The sequence below is a fragment of the Formica exsecta genome, unplaced genomic scaffold, assembly GCF_003651465.1.
Source record: "Formica exsecta isolate Colony F162 unplaced genomic scaffold, ASM365146v1 scaffold81, whole genome shotgun sequence".
NCBI classification, from domain to species: domain Eukaryota; kingdom Metazoa; phylum Arthropoda; class Insecta; order Hymenoptera; family Formicidae; genus Formica; species Formica exsecta.
Window position 1 is genome coordinate 7,258 of NW_021853581.1, and position 24,123 is coordinate 31,380.

Below are 24,123 nucleotides of genomic sequence, written 5' to 3' on the forward strand. Positions count from 1 at the left end.
TATTAAATATTAATATTTAATACTTTATAAAAATTATAATAATCAATTTTAAATTATTTAATTTATGAGATAAGAGTATAAGTAAATCAATAAGTATTTCAAACATAGAACATAAGCATATAATTTTTGGAAACCAAACAACACATTTTTTTATTCGGACCACACCGACGAGGTATTCAAAAATATATTATCGTTTGAATATATGTCGATTCCATATCAAACGAATGGTTTATATTTATTACAGCGCAAATTATTGTTACCTGCACAATTTGGTGGTAGGAGAGCTGTAGGCAATCTAGGTATCGATTCTGTAATTCAAGTGAAGGTGAAAATTACAAAAATAAGCGAATTTACTAAAAAATTTATAATTTCATTGGTCCAAACCTAGTAAATTTGCTCATTTTTGTAATTTTCACTCTTACTTAAATTATAGAATCGATACCCTCAATAGACATGCGAAATTTTTGAAACTAACGAGCGATGCTATGTATACACAATTTAATATTTAATATTTGTTTGTGGTTGAAGAAATACACACTCTCATAACTTTTTAAAATTAAATCGATTTTCGCATCGAAATGTTACAGTTGTAGAAAAACAACAGTTTATACTTATAATTTTTATACACAATTTCGTACAAATGTTACAAGATTATTTATATTTATATATAGATTTATACTTTGATACATTTTTATAAAATAATAAATTATACATATATTTCACTAACTATATTTATCAAGTATTTTATCATTTATAAAATATTTAACATAAACGTGTGTGTGTGTGTGTGTGTGTGTAACTATTATGATTATGTTATTTTACATGAAAGCAGGAGATAAAATAACATATTTTTAAATATGTATTGTACAATTACTTACCATTGAGAAACATTGCTGTGTTCCACATGTGTAAAAATTTTATGATGGCTTGTGTGAGTACATGTCAACATAAAACATTTAAACTGTGTATGATAAAATAATATAAATTATTTAAATTAATTCTATATAATATTCTCTCTAAGATTATATCAAGATATACATCTGAAATAATATCAATATCAATGTTTAATATTATTGAAGCATTGTTATATTATTAATTATTATCAAAAAAACGTTATTTACAAAATCACAAAATGTACGCAAGTTATTTAATCTGTATATCGATAGTATAAAATACAATTGATGATCGAAGAATTAACAATTGTGGTAATATTTATAATTACTGTAAAATTTCTGGATTTTTATTTGTAGCATATAATGTATGATCCGTTTTAACAAGAAACTGTTTATGTTAAATTTTAATATATCCATAAGAAAAATAATGGACCAAAAGAAAAACTTTAACAATTTAAATAAATAATTATTTAAATAAAATTTTAAAAAATAATAAATTACGTGCATACGTAAAATATTGTCAATCTGATTTAATCTCTCGATTATTAATTTTTCTTTTCTGGATTTATTATTTTTCTGATAATTAAATCAAGTTTTTATTAAGACTATTGTATAATATACATTATAAATAAATTTAAATCGTTATAAATAATCTCAAAATTTTACAATAATTATTATAAATATTACCAACCATCATAATTATTCAATCTCTGATCATCAGTTATATTGATTGTTATTAAGAGAGAGAATAGAGATTGTTACATTTTATCTAACATAAACTCAGGTGATTATTTTAACTCTTATTATAATCGGAATTTAATTATTTGCAATATTCAATTAAGATGACCATCCACAATAGATGTGCCAGTAGAATGATGATGGCAGAAACATTGTCCGGGTGAAGTAAACACCCGACATCTTCTGCCGGTTCTTGTTATCGCCATACAAAGCAATTTCGGCAAACCCAATGGGGTGACACTAGAATCATATTTTTTAGTCATTTTATGAATTACCGATCATTCTATCGGTGTTACATACCTTCGAGACCGCGAAACGTTCGTGTTATAAATACGACGTTTCAATTCGGTTGCGTCCGATATATCATTAATATCATTGTAATATTCTTCACGCGACGAGTGCATCATATTGGAAGAATCGCATTGCGTCTCATCGTCCGATATATCCAAAAACTCCCGTTTGTAGTTGTATACATCCTCACGATTCTTCTTCAATGGTCGATATGAACAGGAGAGTGTCTCGTGCACACTTAAATTGCGTCGATTATTCCAAGAAGCGATGAAATGTATCAAGTCATTAATTTTCTCTAAAAAATGATTATTGTCAAGAATTGTCACTTGACGATTTCTCTCACACAGTTTTTGTTTCAAATCGAGAAAGTACCTTTGCAGTAGTTTGTTTGCAAAACGACAAAGTTATAGAATCTCTGCATTATTTTCATTAATTTTGTGTGCAGTCGCATCTTTGCCATAGAACTAAAATATGTTGTGTGTTTATATGCATTTCCATTCATATGTCCATTCTGGGAGACCAGTTTAGCTGGTTCTGTCTTCTTTTCTGAACTGCTTGGCCCAAACATATGTTGTATTTCCAGCATTACAAAATGCACTGCATTATGAAATAAATGCATCAAATAATCAATCAAATAACAAGTCAATATTAATATATACATATATACATATATTATATATTGTTTTAAAATGTATGTTTTGATTTGCAAAATACTTACTTGCAGTGATTAAAAATATCAGCACTGTCATAGATGTAAAATCTAGAGAGGCTTCCATGCCATGTTTCAAGTAAGTAACAAGATTTGCTGGCACTATACCCAAAATGCTAGCTCTAGTTAAAAATGGTGCTTGTAAAAATGCAGCGATTATCATAGCCACTAATATATACACGACATGTGAAACTATGCGATATATTTTTTGCACTTGTTCACCTAAAAAAATATTAATTATCGATGTATACTTCGATTTCATAATCTACACCAAAATTAAAGTTTTTAAATATAAAAAAAAATTATATTTAATGTAATTAATTTAAACAAATTTTTTTCATGCAGTTTTGTATAATAATGTACCGGTATCGTCGATGTAGTCAGTAATCCATCCCAATTTTTGGTCTATTTCTGTGCGCATAATATTAGTGAGATTCCAAATATATCGAATAGTATCATTAATTTGTGCGAGTTTCTGCATCGTCTGCTCATAATGGTCGATGGTTTTTTCATGTTGCTCTAATATACGATCAGTGCTACTTTCGATTTTTTCCCAAATTGATCGCATTTGTTCTTTTATACTGATCAAATCTTGCAACACTTCCTGATGATTTGCACCACGTTCAATAACTTGTTGCTCGAGCTCTTTATGCGCCTTTTCTGAAGGATATATTAAATAAATTTAGAAAGTCTATATATATATAATAATAAAAAAAGAAAAAATATGACACATATGAAAAGTGTTTAGTACCTAATTTATCTCTTATATCCTCCGCCATGCTTGCGAGCAGATTGTGCCCAGTTCGTATTAATGCCTTTTCGTTATTCAACTCCCTCAGATTCGATGTTACAAGATTGTGGGATGTCACTTGAGCGTCCTTCAAATATTGTTGTTGTTCCAAGAGTGCTTTGTTTCCCTTGGATAATGACGACAGAGCTTCTGTTGTCTGTTCTTGCAGATGATCTTGACTTTGCTGTATGAATCGTACAATAAATAAAATTTTCATTAAAAACAAATATATAAGTAAATAATTAAAGAAATATATTTATCACATTATACATATATATAGGATATAAATACCTTCAAAGATTTTAATCCCTCAATTTGAGAACGCGCAGATTGCATCAGCTTATTGACAGTTAACTCTGTAAGAGCACGAAATTGTGTATTTCGAGCTGCGTAACAAACCGCTCTCGCTCTATTACTCATTAAATGATATGCATTCCACATGTCGGCATCCATATTTGTTGTACACTGTTGAAGGGACTAAAAAAACAGAAATTACGTTTTTTTATACTTACTATAAATTATATTATGATTTTCTTGCATGTACACACTTTCTGTCAATAGTGCACTTTTTTTTTATAGCAAATTTTCAGCAATTATTTCTATTTATAATTCTTTTTAATTAAATTAAAATTTCATCATCACTAAATTTAAATATTCTATAGTATTATATTAAAACATCTATGAACACAGTAACATTAGATACTAGTACAATGCACCGTATAACTGAAAACTGGGGAGGTCTTCAAAAGTAAAAGGAGGGGGAAGTGTGCAAGTTTGAACAGGCATGGAATTTACCCCCTCAATTTGTAAAGGGTATGGATATTCTGCAGGTACTTATCTTGTATTATGTTTTAAAACGGCATAAGAGTCAATGCTTTTATATATTATTAACAAATAACATAAATCAATAAATTTTAATAAATAAAGTTATGGCACTAATGTAATTCTGCTGCATGAACATGTTCTCTCAAAATTGCATTTCTTTCAGTACTATTAAACATATGAGGAGATTAAATTGTACATTGAAAATTGCAGAATATAATAAAATAAATGTGAATTTGTTAATTAATACAATAAAATGTATCTGCTAATTAAATTATTATTATTTAAATAGATTTTTGACAATGAAATGCATATATATAGCTTTGATTAACACAAAACTAATATAAAACATAATATAAAACAAATAAAAAAATTTTTTGCTTATGGATTATGCAAAGAAATCGTATTTTTATCAAATATATACCATTTCCTCAGTGCAGGGAAAGATTTTTCTGCCTTCAACCGCTGATTGGCAATTTAGGAGATTTACACTCAGCTTTGCGAGCTCTTCCTCTGTCATATCAGAACATGAGGTTCTAATTTTCACAATAACTTTGTGTTGACAGATCTCTAAAGGAGAAGAAACTTTAATATCTGTTAACTTGGCAGCCTGTTGGAGAAATTTTTCATCCTCCGTCATCGACTCATAAGGGATTGAGATCAAAGGTACGCCATTGTTAACTGAAACAGTTGTGTCATCTGTTTTTGTTTGCCATATCCAATCCATTATAGATGCACTGCCAAGTTTACAATTAAACGACACCAAAAATATCAACAATAGAAGCTTGCAATCCATTTTCAACTGCATTGCGTCTAAATTAATCTGCTGCCTAAAAAAAGGAAAGAAAGATAATAATCTCTGAATATATAACTTTGTTTCGTAATTATATAATCGATTCATGAGGGATGCATGCATGTACAATTACCTAAAATTATCAACGATTTATTCAGAAATAATTCAAAAATAAATCCCACTGTCATAGACACAGGTTATTTTCTTACTCCTATTGCTTATTACAGTTTAAGTCCGTTGATGAGGTGACGGTAGAAAATCGTGCGCACACGCAAACCACAACTAAAAATAGAATACGTCGCGAATTCGATCGTCAAGTTTCGAGATCGCAGTTTACACATCGCAATTATTACAATTATCTATCGCAAAACAATGTTGAGTTGTGTCGAGTAAGCGTTTCTTTTTTACATTGCGTCAGCGAATTACGAGCCAATAAAAATAACCCTTTCTTCGAATTCAAACGCGATGACAAGTGATGACAAGTATATATCTGTCACCTGTTTCACATACCCATCTGTTTTAACGGTTGTCCCGTTTGAATGCATGGCGGTTCGTTAACGAAACCCGCCACTTGTGAGGTGGAGGGGAAGGAGGGTCCCGTAAAATATAATATACTTATTTTTATCTTCATAGTGTACAATTATTTTTATCTATTTTTTATCGCCTTCTCGTGTGTTTGAAGATTATGTTTTACATAATTACAAGGCGAATTAGAATTGTTCTCGAAGAGGAGGGAAATTACAAATATATTTCTGATTCAAATAGGTCACAAAGTTTCAAGCCAATCGCAAACTCGAATGGCCGACACGTGATCATCTGGAATTTTAAAAACGACGAATCATCGCGCAGGATCCTATAATGTCAAATCAAGACGAGGTTTAAGGATGTATGTGTCTGAGAGCTCTGTTACACGGCACCCTTAGGGCCAATTTCACCAAGCTCGGTTAGATTAACCGACGGTTAAAATTAGCAGGATTCCACTTACTGGTTTAAAAGTTATTTACTAAAAATTATAGCAAAATACTCATAGTAACCCAAAATATTCCTGTAAATTTTTTTTTCTTGCAGTTGATTTCAGAGGGTATTCACAATCAAAAGTTTTTGTCATAAATTAGGAAAAATATTAACAATTATTTTTTTTAGGAAGACGTTAAAAAACATTATTTTTTGATACTTTAATTCTTTTTATAATCCAGATTAATTTATTTCTTTTTCCAAACAGTATAAATGTAAGAAATGTTTTTTTTTTTTTATTTAAGTTTCGAAAACTTTTTGCTACTATTGTATAGCCAAAACATCCTTAAGTGCATGCTTTTTATTTCCTATGAATACAGAATTCATAAAAATTCGCAGGAATAAAACAATTTAGGTTATACATAAATAAAGAGAGGTAATTGAACATTCGTCAAATAAAAAAAAAATGTATACACAAGAATATTTTTTACAGAGAAATATTATATACCACAGTCTTCATTTCTTCTCAGGCATAACTTCGCTTATGCCGTACATCCCGGCTAACAAACGCCCGTGAGACGTAGATACCGGTTCCTTAGGTGGTAAATATGGTCCTTTCTCACCCATGTATATGTAACTTTGAGATTTATTAAGGAAAAAATAACGCAAATATTTGAATGGAAAAGGGAAAGTTGAGCAAGAAAATAAATTGCTCATATGTAATTAAAAAGAGAAGACTTGGTTGACAATTTTAAAGATATAGACATGTTACGAAAGCTTTAAAGAAAAGGATACGGCAATCTTAAAATCCAGTATGCGCTTTGTGATAGTTTGATCGGTTCTTCGCATCCGGTGACGAATGTCGGGCAAGGTGGAGGACCAGGTTGAACCCGGGGGTTCAATGTAACGTGTACTGGTGCTTTAGGTGTTACCACGTGGATTCTCATTAATTGAGCGATCAATGGTTTCGTCTGTCTGAAAATGGAAAACACATTTATCCGACGAGTAAATTTATACACAAACTTTGTATTAAAAGTCGAGGTGTCGGTGTGATAAAATTGTATGGACCTGCAAGGGCACGCAAAGTAGAGTGGCATATCGGCTGTGCTGGACGTCACCTTATTTCCACTATCTTTTACTATTCCATTTCCAGTGGTCTTTAGTACCTTGTCAGGCGCGGACGCCATGAATCTGTGCCCGCGTGGGCACTCGTATTCCACACCGACGAATATCTTTACCACAAATTCTTTGCCGCCCTTGGACTTACGACCACGAATGGTATTAATGTTTTGGAAATTTTTGCCTCCTCGCGAACAATAACTTCCATGAATCCCGTGATCAGATCCTGTAAATCCCATCATAGGCCACAAGGAGTTACTACGCTCCTTTTGATGCTCCAATCTATAGTACGATATATTTTTCTCTTTAGATTTTTTTTATTTTAAAAAGAAGAGAGAGAGTTGAAAGCAACAATCTCACAAATGTGATGGATATAGGATATATTTTTCTCACCTGACAGTTACATCCCATGGGAGTAGAAATGCGGAGGTAGGAAATACCCCGGTTTGATGCTGCAATCCTAAATTGTGAGAATAAAGACTACTCGGTCCCAGACATATCAGGGACCAGCTAGAAAATTGCGGTAGCAAGCCGGATGGTGATTCGGTGTGTAACATTCCAGGCAGGTATTCTGTTGTCGATGGTTGTCTGACCAAAGATTTGTCTATAAAAAACGTACATATCTATTGTACATATTCTCACATTTAATCGCGCGAATTAATGACAAAGTAAAAAGTAATGCGATAAGATACCTTTAGAGTTTTCCGCGTCGCTGTCAGTGACTTCTATGATAACTTTCTGTGAATCACTCGGCGTGAGACTTGTTTTGCCGCTCAATCTGGGGATATCCTCTCCGATCGGATCGCTCGTCATCGACGATTGACCGCCACTACCATAATCTGTAATTCCGTCTGTAATGTTTCATAGAAATTAATCAGTTAAAAGCTCGGTATACACATGAAAAAATGTTATATCCCCTTCAATGTTACTTGCCATTCAAACTATCGGCTCCTAAACTACAAGCTTGCGTATCTTCCTGAGGCGTAGAAGATCCGTTGCGACTGAAGGAATCGTGGCGTTTCCCCGCTGAAAATAATTGCGCTGCTCTGCGCACAAAAAGAAGAAAATGTATATTTGTCTATCTTATTTTTCTTTGGAAGAAATCTTTCAAATATAATTCTACCTGTAATTGTGTGTACTAGGTTGAAACACGGGGAACTGTATACTCTCCAATTGCGCGCAACCGCATTGCTTCGCTAACATTTGGAAATAGTCGTAATTGGCCTGTCGTAGACTGAAAGGATCTTCTCTGGAGCCTTGAATTCGACCACAATTGCAAGCACACACATATCTAACTCCACTGCAATGTTCTCTGGTAGGTAGTTCGCTGAAAGCAATTAAAAGGAAAGAAATTGGCAATTGATTGTAAATATAAATAATTTATACAGAAATATATATAATACATGATCTTTCTTTCTTATAAAAATAACATACCTATCGTCCTCTCTAGGTTCAGTTTGCTCTCCGCCTCCAGCACCTTCGCTACCTCCCCTGTGAATAGGATTTGTACAAGGATGACCAGTGAGTGACAATACTTCGCACATTTGTCTGCCAGCACGCCAATGTTTGTCACATTCGGCCTGTAACTTTTCACTGAACTCTTCAAACAACGGACCGCGAGCATGCATTTCGAAAACTGCCATCGCATGCGCTAGTTTCGATTCGTGATACGCTCTGAAAAACGTCATTTTAGTTAGAATATAATCTCTTTTTTTAATCGCCATTATCTCAAATAATTTTCAACCTTGTGTAATGCTGCGGTAAGTTCTCCTGATACGCTTGTAAAGCTCTCGGAAGTACTTTGCTGCATCGGCTTTTACTGAATTTCACATCGGTATCTAATAAATTATGAAGTGTTGACAGTTCTTTGTCGGTTCCATAAATAAAATAATCGAATACCTTGTTTGCTACTTGGCAAAATATATTCAGAGTGGGTATCTGTAAATATCACTCATTTTAAAAGTAGTTCAATAGAAGTTTGACTTATCCGATATTATTTAATATATTAATTGCAATATTAATTATATTAACTTTATATCATTATATTGATTTGGCATTAAACTAATGATGCAATTCCTGAAGAAAACGCACTTCAAAATAAGCTGGTACAGAGTGTCGGCCGACGTTGTCGTCAAACCCTTTTGCAAAAGCCAAGTTTATGTGTTGTTGCAAAAATAGTTTAAACGAGCGAGATTCTATAAATGCATGAAAGTTACCTTTACATGTATAGCACAATTTTTAATTTATCTCTATTTGTCTTACCAGTTCCAGTATCATCCGTTACAATACTATTTGAATCTAAACTGGTGAGACTTCTCGATGTTGTACTGCCAGAACTGCTTTTGCAGCTTTGCATCAATTTTCTCGCCATATGACCCAGCATATCCCTTGAATCTGTATTTCCGGTATGCACATACACGAATTCCTGATTAGCTGGTATCGCAAACAAGGAATTTGAACTAAAAACAAAAAAAAAACGATTTCAATATTTTGTTAAGTTTCAACGATATTTGATATGTTAAATTTTATACCTGATATTGGTAACAATTCTATTTTTCCTTAACATATGATAAATTTGATCTTCGAGGGAATGTTCTAATTTTTTGATATTAGCATCAATGTCTGGATTTTGGAACGCTGTAGGACAGGTTTCAAAATAAAATAATACCCGCGGCGAGCATGGTCTGATGTTTGCGATCCAATCTTTGGGTAGATTATGAATAGAGTTTAACACATCGGAAAGTTGTGGCAAGATTTTCTGCCTGTCATAAGAAAGCGTTACAATACTGTTTTACTAGAGAAAAATTTGAACCATCTAAATTTAATTTATGTGTGTGCATATCAACATTTTTAATAGTATACAAATCAAATATGTGATCTGTGCTTAAAAAATAAAACTGATGCTAACCTGACTGTATCCATAGCACGAAAAAGATTTACGTAACTATAATCAAAGGTATAAGTTGGATGAGTAAGTATAATCACATGAGATATATGAAACAGCACTAGGAGTGCCTTTGCATATTTATCTCTCATATGTGCCCATACACTGAGAAAGTCCTTGCAATTCTGATTTTTTGTGAACTTGTCATATTCAATTAAAAGCGTATGAGTATCCAAGAATCCTCTCAAGTGCAAGAAAACTGTCTTCTCACGAGGATTATAATATCCTTCAATTTCACACTAATAAATAAAAAAATAGCATCAAGATACCGCTTGTTACTCAACAAAAACTTCCAGATATTAAAAAGAAAAATTATCTCACCCAAGAATCTTTGTCAATCTCTGGTTCATCCAGATGATGTAACTGGAGTATGGAACTGAGCATTTCCATCTTGCATCCTTTAGCTCGATATTGAGACTTACCAAATACCGAGACAATCACTACCTTCTGATCAATTTGTGGAAAACTGTAAATCCAGTGTTATATGTAAAGAGAGATTAACAGTATATCGCATAAGTTTTCATAAAATAGAAATATAAAAAAAATTTTGATAAAATATGACTTGATATCATAATAATTGAATGAAAAATTCTTTACCTGTCCACATCACATGGGAGTTTAAATTTGTGCGGTCGCATTTATGAGCCGGTTTATATATTTGCATATGGATATTTTTTTTGAATAAATATCCCGAATTTATCAATATAAAGTTATAACAAAAGTTCGGATTTTATTCGAAAAATTTTGAATAAATATTTAAAGGGATTCTGCTTATTTTTGTATCAGAGCGATTGTTTTTTATTCTTGAATTTTTTATACTTTATGAATTTTTCTACATTTCAATTGCTCTTTTTTTTCTTCCAAATTTATACACAAGTGTGCCTGCGAATTATCTGCATCAAGGTGCCGTCTCATGAGAGTACCATTCCATAACAACGTTCCAGAACTTCGACGATTTCAATATTTTGTTAAGTTTCAACGATATTTGATATGTTAAATTTTATACCTGATATTGGTAACAATTCTATTTTTCCTTAACATATGATAAATTTGATCTTCGAGGGAATGTTCTAATTTTTTGATATTAGCATCAATGTCTGGATTTTGGAACGCTGTAGGACAGGTTTCAAAATAAAATAATACCCGCGGCGAGCATGGTCTGATGTTTGCGATCCAATCTTTGGGTAGATTATGAATAGAGTTTAACACATCGGAAAGTTGTGGCAAGATTTTCTGCCTGTCATAAGAAAGCGTTACAATACTGTTTTACTAGAGAAAAATTTGAACCATCTAAATTTAATTTATGTGTGTGCATATCAACATTTTTAATAGTATACAAATCAAATATGTGATCTGTGCTTAAAAAATAAAACTGATGCTAACCTGACTGTATCCATAGCACGAAAAAGATTTACGTAACTATAATCAAAGGTATAAGTTGGATGAGTAAGTATAATCACATGAGATATATGAAACAGCACTAGGAGTGCCTTTGCATATTTATCTCTCATATGTGCCCATACACTGAGAAAGTCCTTGCAATTCTGATTTTTTGTGAACTTGTCATATTCAATTAAAAGCGTATGAGTATCCAAGAATCCTCTCAAGTGCAAGAAAACTGTCTTCTCACGAGGATTATAATATCCTTCAATTTCACACTAATAAATAAAAAAATAGCATCAAGATACCGCTTGTTACTCAACAAAAACTTCCAGATATTAAAAAGAAAAATTATCTCACCCAAGAATCTTTGTCAATCTCTGGTTCATCCAGATGATGTAACTGGAGTATGGAACTGAGCATTTCCATCTTGCATCCTTTAGCTCGATATTGAGACTTACCAAATACCGAGACAATCACTACCTTCTGATCAATTTGTGGAAAACTGTAAATCCAGTGTTATATGTAAAGAGAGATTAACAGTATATCGCATAAGTTTTCATAAAATAGAAATATAAAAAAAATTTTGATAAAATATGACTTGATATCATAATAATTGAATGAAAAATTCTTTACCTGTCCACATCACATGGGAGTTTAAATTTGTGCGGTCGCATTTATGAGCCGGTTTATATATTTGCATATGGATATTTTTTTTGAATAAATATCCCGAATTTATCAATATAAAGTTATAACAAAAGTTCGGATTTTATTCGAAAAATTTTGAATAAATATTTAAAGGGATTCTGCTTATTTTTGTATCAGAGCGATTGTTTTTTATTCTTGAATTTTTTATACTTTATGAATTTTTCTACATTTCAATTGCTCTTTTTTTTCTTCCAAATTTATACACAAGTGTGCCTGCGAATTATCTGCATCAAGGTGCCGTCTCATGAGAGTACCATTCCATAACAACGTTCCAGAACTTCGGAAAACTGGAATCTCGGAAAAGTAATATAGTGGGGATCAACCAATCAGAATTACTTGAAGAAATTTAAACTATTTAAATACAAAAGATCATCGAGATTAAATTCTTGTGTACAAGAAAAATTTTATTGTTAATAAATATTATTCGGTAAACATTCATCAATATATAAATATTCAATTTTTTATCAATATTTATTTTTTATAAATAGTTATCAAGATAAAAAATTGCTCGCTTGTCGAGCCAGAATTTTTGTGATTGGGTTCATGGACTAATGTTTCCGGAATTTTTAAAAATCGAAAGATTTATTCTTATCGTTCTATAATTAAAAAATAATTACTACTAGTAGAAAAATCCGTAAAAAAGTGAAATTTGGATGTATTTTTCATTATAACAGAAGATAATAAAGAAATTTTGTAAATTGAATGACGGTTTGAGGTTAGAATAACATTTCGTTTTCCGTAAAAGTCATTCCATGGGGAACGAGGCCATCGAAAATCGGATTGGCAAACTTTTCCGAAATTCCAACTATCATGGGACGGCACCTTTATTATAATTACAAGTTTTTTTCTGTTAGGTATCAGCCTGTCAGATTGTGTTCTCCATAGACATAGTATATCTAGACCGAGCGTTTGCCTTTATTTAAGGAGTGGGGGCCGATGCCCACGTAGAAAAGGACATACTCTGTTTCTTTTCTACGTGGGCACCGGCCCCCACTCCTCAACACTCGGTCTAGATATACTATGTCTATGGTGTTCTCCCTCCTCATGAGATGCGTTCGAAAATCCTACTCGTGGGATAGAGTAGCATTGAATTGACCTTAGAACATATATAAATGGAAGGGGAATAGCAGGCTGAAAAGTGTCGAAGGAAGTGAGAAAGAAATCGTAGTTGCCTCTCTCTTGTGAGTAACTACGCATACAAGCATCGTGTCTGTAGTATACATACTTTTGTGTACACACACATAGCCGCGCATGCGCACTTTTGAGCAAAGTAACTCACAAGAGAGAGGCAACTATGATTTTCTTTCTTACTTCCTTCCGACATGTTTTTCTATCGGGAAACAAAGGCATTCCCCTTCCATCTATATATGTTCTAAGGAATTGACCAATCAGAAAGAGACCTTTGCTCCTTTTGTCCCGATTGGTCAATTAAACTCTACTTTATCCTACGGATAGTATTTTTGAACGTATCCTCACATAATGAATGTGTTTATGTAGATTCTAAATTAGATGGTGCTTTGGAATTTATTAAACGTTGTATTATTATTCTAAAAACGCCGCGAAATATTTTGAAATTTTTGCCATGATTATGATGTCCAATTAATTATATATTCTTAATATGACATCATCGGTAGGACACAGATTTTTCATAAAATTATGCAGAAGTAATTTGTCATCGCGAATTATCGCTGCAAGATTCGGCAGTGTTGCTGTCGAGGAAAATGCGAGAAATGTCATTCCGGCTTCGCAGCCAGGAAAAATTCAAGCTGCATTATTGAAAGATTTCTTCAGGCCTCTTGTTATAGAGAATCTGGAGCCACCAAAGAATGTACAGGCGAATGAAGTAAGTAAAAAAAGTAAAAAGAAAATATATTGCAGAATTATATATACAATTTATTATTTATATTTACAATTTATTATTTATATTTATAAATAAAACAATATAACAATATCAAAAGACTATATCGAATAATAATAGCAATTTATTTCTATAGGTTCTCATCGATGTTCATTATTGCGCTTTAAACACTTCTGATGCACTGCTCAGTAAAAATTTGTATACATTTGAACCAAAATTACCGACCATTCTTGGTTACGAAGTTGTTGGAAAACTGGTTGAAGTTGGCACAGAGGCGGAGAAGAATGGCTACAAAATTGGTGATAAAGTTATTACTCTTAATAAGGAAAGATATGGAGGTTTGGCCGAGAAATGTCTGGCAGAAATTGGGGTAAACTATGTTTAAAATATGGATTTTTTTTTTGTAATTTCTTTTTAACACAATATTACCAATAATAATGCATCATATTTAGGATATATGGAAAGTACCGTCAGTGATAAATTCTGTAGATGCTGCGAGCATTTTAGACAGCTATATTACTGCTCTGGTTGCGCTAGAGAGAAAAGTCAATATAGACGAGGATGACATGATCTTAATAAACGTTGGTATAAGTGGAATTGGCTTGGCAGCAATAGATCTTGCAACAAATGTCTATAGAGCAAAGGTATACTTGTTATAATTACACTTTATAAAATATTCTATTACTTTTAAATTACTTAGGTCATTGGGGTATGCGCAACTGAAGATGGAGCGGATCTGGCTCGGAAGAAAGGAGCATTCGCATCCTTGAAATACAAAGATAAGAAATTATTAAAGCAAATAGAGGGAATCGCCGCCGAACGAGACATCAAAGCTATCTTTGACGATGCAGATGGAGAATACTTCAAAAAGGTGTTGGATTGGTGAGTTTTTAAAGACATCAGTCAATAGATTTTTAGATGTAGAGAAAAGCTGCATGTCTGGATTTTGATGTCAGGTAAGACACACTGGTGAGACATGTAATATTTTTAGCTTTACCGGTGTCTATAAAGATGCAACACTAAAGGACTTGCTGCGCGATGACAATTTCGCTGTGGTGGTGCATCATTTATCTCGCGAAGGTATAAATCTGTATTTTTTAAAGAAACCATAATCAACATTGGACGGTTCACTCACTTGTAGCCTCTGTCACGAAGGGCGCGTAATCGTAGCTGGCACGGCGACAACCATGACGAATGCTCATTCCGAGGTGCAAAAAGGTTCCTTCAGCGTTACCGGTTTTAATCTCGCAGAATACAGAAAGAGAAAGCCTGACGTATATCGGTATGTTGTATGTTTATAGCTCCTCTCTTTTGTTTCCATAAATAAAAGTTTAATTATTTTGTTTAAAATTAGCCAAGCAGGAGATGAGGTTTTACAATTCCTTGAAGAAGGGCTTATTAAACCATCTTGCTCATTGATTGTTGGCTTGCATAAAATCAATGATGCTTTGCAGTTTGTTTCCGAAAGTAAATCTTTGGGAAAAGTAAGTGACAGATAGGATTCGAAAATTTTTTGTCTATTTTCTATATATTAAGAATTTCTTATAATATATTGAACAATTTCTTTTGTATATCTATAACTATTGTACCTAATAAATAATGTTATAATATTACATAAATTATGTATAAAATTCACAGGTTGTAATCGACATCAGGAACAAGGAAGCTGATGCAGTAAAAGTGACAAAATAAATAAATTTATATGTGCACAGTAATATATATTTTATACATTATAGTATTACAGGATAAATGTTATATAAATAGAAAATGTTAATATGATCATTAAGGTCGCGTTAATAAAACTTTCTTTTCTAATTTGTGCATTATACTCAGCAAATAAAATCTAGTTTCTACAGACCGTCCCATTATATTGTAATTGGCAGTAATTATTAAAATTTCTTGCGACTTTTGCAGTTTACAATTTGTTTCCAAATTTCCAATATTAGCTAAAGAAACATTCACCGGCCGCTTGTTTATACAAAAAATTATTACTTAAAAATTTTTTAATATTTAAAACAATTTCTTTAATATGTACATAATGTATTGTAAAAAGAACGGATTCGCTTTTCGCGATCTTTCAATTGCTCAATGTTGTTTTAGTCTTGAACTAACTTTCATGTATTAAATGTTATTCAAAAAGACAATCGGCATTTTTGCGGCATTATGTGAAAAGGAGTAATTGTAGTTACGAAAAATGCGGATCAATCAGCAAGTCCTTATCCATCATTTTAGTCTCCGCGGGTGTTCCTTTTAGACATCGAGCGTAGACGTGTAGATTATCAAAAGTGCTGATTAGCCAGCCAGTGACTCAGGAACACGATAGTAAGGCGTGAGTACTCCAGTCTAGGCGGACTAGTGACTCGACATCGATATTTCTCTAAGATATGTATATAGAATATAGTGTTTCAAAATAATTATGTTATGCCTAGACTTTTTATATTTCACGTGAAGGATACTGTGATGATTGAAACCTGTCATAGCGCGTTATTTAAATGTGACAGAACGTGATAGCCGTGATTATTTTACATCTGATGTATAGGATCTGATATTTAGGTTTATCAAGGCTACTCTTTTGTAAACTTTAACTATTGGAATATAATTGATTTATTGTACCATATATTACTGGAGATATCGTAGAAATTCACGCACAAATGTGCATTTAATTTTGTAAAAATTAATATCCAAACGATTAGAATTTATTTCGATATAACATTAATTAAAGGATATTAGATAAATTTAAATTTAATTATAAATTAATTGTAAACTATTTTCTATAACATTTATCTCATAATTTTATTTGAATATTATATTGAAGAAAATTTATAAAATTATTGTCTTATTTTTCGTATTCTCTTTTTTATTATTTTGATCTCGACTATTTATATTAATTTGAATGTACATTGTAAATTTCTCATATATGCCGAACAGGCGCATTCCAGATGTTATTAACGCTTTGTACCGACTAGCGGTGAAGACCAATTAGAGCGGTCTTATGTCGTTAATCATAAAGTGGTTCGAGTTCAAGGTAGTTCCCTTTTAATTAATCGTAGGCGTATTGTCCAAGCGCAATTTTCAAATCCAATTGTCCAGTCTATCTCTGGATATCGCGAGCACCAGACTCCTTATATGTAAATGTGCTTTCTCCCTAAACCTTGGAGCAAATTGACGACGTGCTGTCAACGCGAAATCAAGGAAAATTGATTCTGTTTACGTTGATCGTTCGCGTCCTGTTCGAATTCCAAGGTTGGAGAACGTGGCGTATTCGTATATATGTATAAAGATTTAAAAAATATATATATTTATATTAAAGAGTACGATCTGTTTTACTTTTTTGCTTCCTTATAGAAGAAGCTTTGTTTTTTTTACATTTTCTATAATTATGGATTTTTTAAATTAAATTCGAGCTCTTTTTATCTTTTCTGAAGATAAAAATCAGGACGCTTACCATTCTCACATAATAAATGATCGAAAATAGTTTCTAATGAAATAAATAAAAAAGAAGATAGATGACACTACGTCAAATTTTTTAATCAATTTTAAGCGGATTTGGTTATAATTTTTTGTTCTATAAAAATATGTAATATAAATTGGAAAGTATTATGATAAATAATTCTTCTCAACATTTTTGTTAAAAAAAAGATTTATTTCAAATTAATTCATATTTTCCCAATGTTATATAATTTTCCTTATGTTTAGTCAAATTGAAATTTTTGAGGAAGGATTTTATGCTAATTAATGTACGTTTGGTGCAATAAGATATTTTATAATGACATGAGATAATTTCTTTCCACAGGTTTTACTTGCTTTATCTTCCCTGAAAATAAAGATTGAGACGTTTACAGTTTTCACGTAATGAATTATTGAAAATGAATAATTTTTAATAAAATAAATAAGAAGATACATGACATAAAGTCAGATTTTTTAATCAATTTTAAGCGGACTTTATCGTAATATTTTTTTTTTTATATAAGAATATGTAATATTATAAATTGAAAAGTATTGTGATAAATCACAATCCTTCTTAACATTTTTGTTAACAAAAATATTTATTTCAAAATTAGTTTATATTTTTCAAATATTTAACTAACATAATTTTCCTTTATTTTAGTCTGACTCAAACTAGAATTTTCGAAAAAGCATGTTGTGCTAATTGATATATGTCTTGTGCAATAAGATATTTTATAATGACACGAGACAAATTTCTTTCACAGATTTTACTAAACTTAGATGTGCATCACACGTACTTCTAGAGAGACGGATGTTTTACTAGTGATATACGATACAGATAATATCATGATATTATGGCCGTTGTGCGCTTGCCAGATGTCTCAGATTCGCAGGTAACGAACGATTGCTCGTAGAAAAATTGTATTGCAACTTGTTAGTGCGAGAGAGATTGCTTGGATTCTGCGAGATTCTTTAGTTAAAGCTTACAACACGTGGCACTTTTTTCGTATTCTCTATATCGTCTTTCTGCTGATTACGCATTGATATTGCACATCCGAACGCACACGTGATTTTAAATATAATCCGTAAAACTCAGGATAACTATATAATAGATAAATGACGCATTAGTTGCACAGGTGTAAAGATACAGATGTCCTTCGTAAAAAAAATCTCCTAGCTATCTTGCGAAATGTGATTCCGAGCAATTTCAACTATCCTCAAACATATATAAGTACTTGAATCATCCAATTCGCGCTACTTATTTCTCATATGTCCCAGACAGCACAAAACGTCCTCAGGATCATCCTGAATATGTCCAGGATGGTTCAGGATATTTGTAGGATGTTTTAAGATATTATTATAAATATATTTTATGAAAATTTAATATGCATACATGATTACTTTCGGTTATGTAGGCTATTTAATATAATTTAGAAATTTTAAGTATTGTAATAAGTATTAATGTCCTATAAATGTCCATTGGATAACCCCTGGATGTCTGTAGGATATCTGCCCTGTCTATTACCCAGACAGCACAAGGATGTCCTTAGGACGTCCAAAGGGCATCCAATATAATAGACAGGGCAAATATCCTACAGACATCCAGGGGTTATCCAATGGACATTTATAGGACATTAATACTTATTACAATACTTAAAATTTCTAAATTAAATTAAATAGCCTACATAACCGAAAGTAATCATGTATGCATATTAAATTTTCATAAAATATATTTATAATAATATCTTAAAACATCCTACAAATATCCTGAACCATCCTGGACATATTCAGGATGAACCTGAGGACATTTTGTGCTGTCTGGGTCACTATGTAGAAAAAGCAAAATCTCGCAAGCTTACAAATATATGTTTAATACTACAAACACAATAATGAGATATTAAAACAGTGACATACGCGAGGTTAGGATATCTGTCATATGTGCAGTAGGCAATGTATAAAAACGTTCTGTTAAAATATTTTTATTATTTATATATGGGTTTATTTTTTGTATATATATATTTTTCCTGTTGTTTGCTATCCGTAAACAATTAATAATTGTACTCTTTCGAAATTAAAATTCCACATATATCACGACATCGTGAGATTTTACGTGCAAAAGAGTACCGTACAATTATTAAATGTTTACAGACAATATATCATACATAAAACACAGATATACAACAAAAAAACCATATATAAATAAAAACATTCTAACAGGTCGTTTTTATATATTGCTTACTGCATACATGACAGATATCCTAACCTCATGTATGTCACTATTTTAATATCTTATTATCAGTTTTCAGTATCAAACATATTTGTAAGTTTACGAGATTTTGCTCTTCGTACAAAATGACATTGGGTAAGTATTCTTTGCTAATGTGATAGAACTTGGGTACTTTAGTAATGTGGGACAGTTCTTATTGTTAAATATAAATAATAAGACATTACAATTAAAAACAGGATATCCTACATGTATGTCCTGGATGCCCTTTGGACGTCTTAAGGACATCCTTGTGCTGTCTGGGGTAATTAACCTGCCGCTATATAATAAGAGACAAACGCATTCACAGATAATTTTACATAGAGGGAAACGTAGAACTAAAAATCCTAAGTTATTTTCTCTTTATAAGAGGAAAAATGAAGAAATAAGAATATTGAGTAACTATATGGGTGCCCCTTTTTAACTTTCACACCGTAATATATCGAAAACCATGCATTTTCAAAAAAAATATTTCAGAGAAAAGTTATTTGGCTTGAAGAGGGACAGGTACAAAAGTACCATTAATTTGACCTTGGATAATCGTTTGAAGGTCATGTGGAAGTCACCTTTAATTTCTTAAATGGAAACCCCCATTTTCCATTACATATTCTTGTAGTCTAGTTCGAGAGCTTTTCAAAACATTATAATAAAGTATTTTTTATTAAGTATTTTTCGAATTATTTTATATCTTAATCTGACATATATTTTGATATAAAAAATAAAATATTTAATTATCTAAAAAAAATTAGATTATCTAAAATTTTCTTTTAGATAATTTTACCGTAATACCTCTATGTACAGAATAATGAGACAAATCAGTTGCTGCTGCTGCTGCTGCTGCTGCAAAAAAAAAAAAATTAAAAAAGATATATTGTAAATAAGTACATACTTTTTCTTAAAAACAATTATTTTTTTTATATCAATTGATTCGTCTCATTATTCTGTACATAAAAGTATTACGGTAAGATTATCGAAAACTAAATATTTTACGAGATATTTTATTTTTTATATCAAAATATGTCAGATTAAGATATAAAATAACTCGAAGAATACTTAATGAAAAAATACTTTATTATAGTGTTTTGAAAAGCTCTCGAACTAACAAGCTATAAGAATATGTAATGAAAAATGGAGGTTTCCATTTAAAAAATTAAAGGTGGCCTTCAAACGACTATCCAAAGTCAAACCAATGGCACCTTCTTATGTCTCCTGTCGAGTCAAATAACTTTTATCTAAAATTTTTTTTTTGGTAAATGCATAGTTTTCGAGATATTACGGTCTGAAAGTTAAAATGGGACCTTGTATATATGTATAAACTGCTAATTTCGAAAACTTGAGAGTCATAATTTTATGAAATTCATTCATCTTTCGCAACAAACTGTTTAATCATTAACGTATACAAAATATTGTGAAACTTATGATATGAATGGCTTGTAGAATACAATAACAATGAGATGTCATTTAGAGACTAATAGGAGAATAATATAATAAAGGTGACAGATTTTTTTGTACTGAATGCAACTCTCTCTCTGATTCTCTTCTCTCATATTGATATTAAACGATAATTTTCGCATTAGACGAATATAAGCAGGAACCAAACAATTACGTTTTTAGCGTTATATAAAACATGGTGCTTAGTACAGACGATATATTGAAGCAGCTTAAATTGAAAAAAGGATTCATGAATTTTAATCAGTGTTATATCTGGAAAGCGCGTTTCGATGGACTCGTCTAGCTTCATCTACGAACGATTCATTCGAACACTTCGCTATTTTGAAACCGGGTTTACCGCGAGATAAAAAGCTGTTGCATCATATGTACGGTGTGTCCCCATACATATGAGGCGTCTAATAGGACAGGCAATAATGAAAATAAATGGTCTTCGCCGTCGTCGATAGTGCGATAATGTTTCCGTTCGACGTATAACAAACTAAAATTCGCTAAATAAATATTTTGAAAGAAAGATTCGCCATCGAAATCTTTATTATTCTTACATTTCAACGATAATAAATATCTAATTTTTTATATTATTTAATCTTTTAGTAATTATCCATTATATTTTTTTTATTTTTTTCTGAAGAGAAATATCATAAGAGTACGACTAATATTATTCTAATTTAATATACATGTACGCGATGAGAATTAATTTTAATAAAAAAAATTATACATACTAAAATTGTACAGACTAAAATGAAGGAATTTTAAACTACCTAGTCTGTCGCTAATCTTCGGCGCTAATATTGTCGAATTCTATTTTTTTTTTTTTTTTTTTTGGTAAGGACCGTAAATCACGATTTTAAAATACTCAAATGTAAGTTACAAATCAGATTGAAAGGAAAATATATTTCACTATTTCTGAATTACATTACATTTTTAAAAATAGTAAATGCAGATTTGAAATATAACGTAAATATATTGAATTTGCGATTAATAAATCAATTTACATAATGTTAAGATTAAGTCTAAATTTATAAACCCCGAGAAAAAAGAAGGAATAGAGTTGTTTTCTTGAAAGGAATATATAACGGACAATTATATATTAACCGGAAACATGTCAGACAGGCATGTCGTGTCAGAATAATCGCCATTGTAGATCATTTCGATCACAATCGAGTAAGGCACTTGAGGATCTATTGCTACTCTTTAAACTGTTTCTGGAACAGGTTTCGCAAGTGTGATGAATAACGATCTCGTTACTAGGATGCATTATCGCGTTGCGATAAATTGGAGATTTGACAAGTAGAATTATGATCTGTCTAATAACATTAATTATTTCTTATATTTATCGTAAACACGGTATTGTTGCGAAAGAATCGAAACAGTTTTACGAACTAATCAAAGACAATGAAATTATTCTTCAAAATTTGCAATTAATCAATTATTTCTATATATACAACACTAGTAGACGAGTTCGTTTCTTACGTATAGATTGTTTTTATACTGTTGGAAAATTTGGTTTAAATTTAACATATATTGCATGTCCTAAACGGTTGACACAAATTTTTGTATTAATTTAATATAACATGGATATATGTTAAATGACATTAACACTATGTTAATATTACAACACAAAATAAATGCAAACTTTATAGTAATTTAAAATAAATTTTGTGTAAAATCAACATATTTTTAATGATAGAATTACTTGGAAAAATGTTATTGGCGGTCTATAGTTATTCTCACTCTTATAGAATAAAATCAATATTTCTTTCTGTAAATTTTTACAAATAAATTCACTAATAATACGGAAGGTATCTATTGTGTAAAATTAAAAATATATGCATATTGTGTTATTTTTACACTTTTTTCAGTTGTTTTAATAATTTAACATTTGAGTTTATTTAACACAACAGCAACATGTTAAATTAACACATGAATATATTAAATATTTAACGCAAAAATTTTAACCGGTATATTTTTTAACAAGAAAACACAAATTTTCCAACAGTGTATAGATTACTTTTATACGCTCTTGGATTTGGTTTAAATTTAACATATATCGCACGTCCTAAATGATCCACATAAATTTTTGTGTTGATTTAACATAATGGATATGTTAAATGGTAACACTGATACAATGTTAATACATATTTCAATACAAAATTAATGCAAATTTTATAGTAATTTGAAACAAATTTTGTGTAAAAAATCAACATATTTTTGATAAAATTAACTTGGAAAAATGTTATTGACGGTCTGTAGTCACCCTCACTCTTATTGTAGAATAAAATCAATATTTTTTTTCTATAAATTTTAACAGATAAATTCTATCACTAATAATACGGAACATATCTATTGTGTAAAATTAAAAATATGTGCACATTGTGTTATTTTTACACTTTTTTTCAGTTGTTTTAATAATTTAACATTTGAGTTTATTTAACACAACAGCAATATGTTAAATTAACACATGAATATATTAAATATTTAACGCAAAAATTTTAACCGGTATATTTTTTAACAAGAAAACACAAATTTTCCAACAGTGTATAGATTACTTTTATACGCTCTTGGATTTGGTTTAAATTTAACATATATCGCACGTCCTAAATGATCCACATAAATTTTTGTGTTGATTTAACATATTGGATATGTTAAATGGTAACACTGATACAATGTTAATACATATTTCAATACAAAATTAATGCAAATTTTATAGTAATTTGAAACAAATTTTGTGTAAAAAATCAACATATTTTTGATAAAATTAACTTGGAAAAATGTTATTGACGGTCTGTAGTCACCCTCACTCTTATTGTAGAATAAAATCAATATTTTTTTTCTATAAATTTTAACAGATAAATTCTATCACTAATAATACGGAACATATCTATTGTGTAAAATTAAAAATATGTGCACATTGTGTTATTTTTACACTTTTTTTCAGTTGTTTTAATAATTTAACATTTGAGTT

At 30.8% G+C, this 24,123-nt stretch overlaps 4 protein-coding genes across 9 annotated transcripts in view; 2 read left to right on the top strand and 2 right to left on the bottom strand.

Annotated features, from left to right (window-relative positions):
• Positions 1-1,609: 1,609 nt before the first annotated feature.
• On the bottom strand, positions 1,610-5,696 carry LOC115244344 (protein brambleberry-like). Of its 4 annotated transcripts, none has more exons than XM_029821918.1 (10): positions 5,547-5,562; positions 5,170-5,318; positions 4,668-5,073; positions 3,713-3,898; positions 3,383-3,605; positions 2,995-3,291; positions 2,641-2,853; positions 2,295-2,519; positions 1,932-2,217; positions 1,610-1,871 (listed from the first exon to the last, which is right to left on the bottom strand). In XM_029821918.1, exons 3-10 carry the CDS (start codon positions 5,049-5,051, stop codon positions 1,727-1,729), a joined length of 1,959 nt encoding a protein of 652 aa, XP_029677778.1. In that variant the 5' UTR covers positions 5,052-5,073; positions 5,170-5,318; positions 5,547-5,562; the 3' UTR covers positions 1,610-1,726. The 4 variants fall into 4 exon arrangements, with proteins under 4 accessions (XP_029677778.1, XP_029677777.1, XP_029677775.1 ...); XM_029821917.1 differs by lacking the exon at positions 5,547-5,562 and adding an exon at positions 5,390-5,532; XM_029821915.1 differs by lacking the exon at positions 5,170-5,318 and having other exon boundaries at positions 5,547-5,696.
• Positions 5,697-6,275: 579 nt separating this feature from the next.
• On the bottom strand, positions 6,276-13,006 carry LOC115244346 (protein SMG8). 3 transcript variants are annotated; one of them, XM_029821923.1, is made up of 16 exons: positions 12,964-13,006; positions 12,070-12,365; positions 11,794-11,938; positions 11,437-11,711; positions 11,060-11,290; positions 9,372-9,568; positions 9,201-9,304; positions 8,854-9,047; positions 8,544-8,783; positions 8,233-8,436; positions 8,043-8,155; positions 7,802-7,960; positions 7,503-7,713; positions 7,059-7,391; positions 6,786-6,965; positions 6,507-6,627 (listed from the first exon to the last, which is right to left on the bottom strand). In XM_029821923.1, exons 2-16 carry the CDS (start codon positions 12,108-12,110, stop codon positions 6,507-6,509), a joined length of 2,748 nt encoding a protein of 915 aa, XP_029677783.1. In that variant the 5' UTR covers positions 12,111-12,365; positions 12,964-13,006. The 3 variants fall into 3 exon arrangements, with proteins under 3 accessions (XP_029677781.1, XP_029677783.1, XP_029677782.1); XM_029821921.1 differs by lacking the exons at positions 11,060-11,290; positions 11,437-11,711; positions 11,794-11,938; positions 12,070-12,365; positions 12,964-13,006 and adding exons at positions 9,641-9,871; positions 10,018-10,292; positions 10,375-10,519; positions 10,651-10,691 and having other exon boundaries at positions 6,276-6,627; XM_029821922.1 differs by lacking the exon at positions 12,964-13,006 and having other exon boundaries at positions 12,070-12,508.
• Positions 13,007-13,591: 585 nt separating this feature from the next.
• LOC115244353 (quinone oxidoreductase-like protein 2) lies at positions 13,592-15,836 on the top strand. Its single transcript, XM_029821927.1, has 8 exons — positions 13,592-13,984; positions 14,136-14,369; positions 14,452-14,643; positions 14,700-14,881; positions 14,991-15,079; positions 15,155-15,281; positions 15,354-15,483; positions 15,638-15,836. The coding sequence occupies exons 1-8, from the start codon at positions 13,760-13,762 to the stop codon at positions 15,689-15,691; spliced, it is 1,233 nt and encodes a 410-aa protein (XP_029677787.1). The 5' UTR covers positions 13,592-13,759; the 3' UTR covers positions 15,692-15,836.
• Positions 15,837-17,986: 2,150 nt separating this feature from the next.
• The window catches only part of LOC115244335, an 11,255-nt gene continuing 5,118 nt past the window's right edge, over positions 17,987-24,123 (top strand). The window contains exon 1 of the mRNA XM_029821899.1: positions 17,987-18,339. Within this exon, the coding sequence (XP_029677759.1) occupies positions 18,227-18,339 (113 nt within the window). The 5' untranslated portion in view covers positions 17,987-18,226. The remainder of the gene's footprint in view (positions 18,340-24,123) is intronic.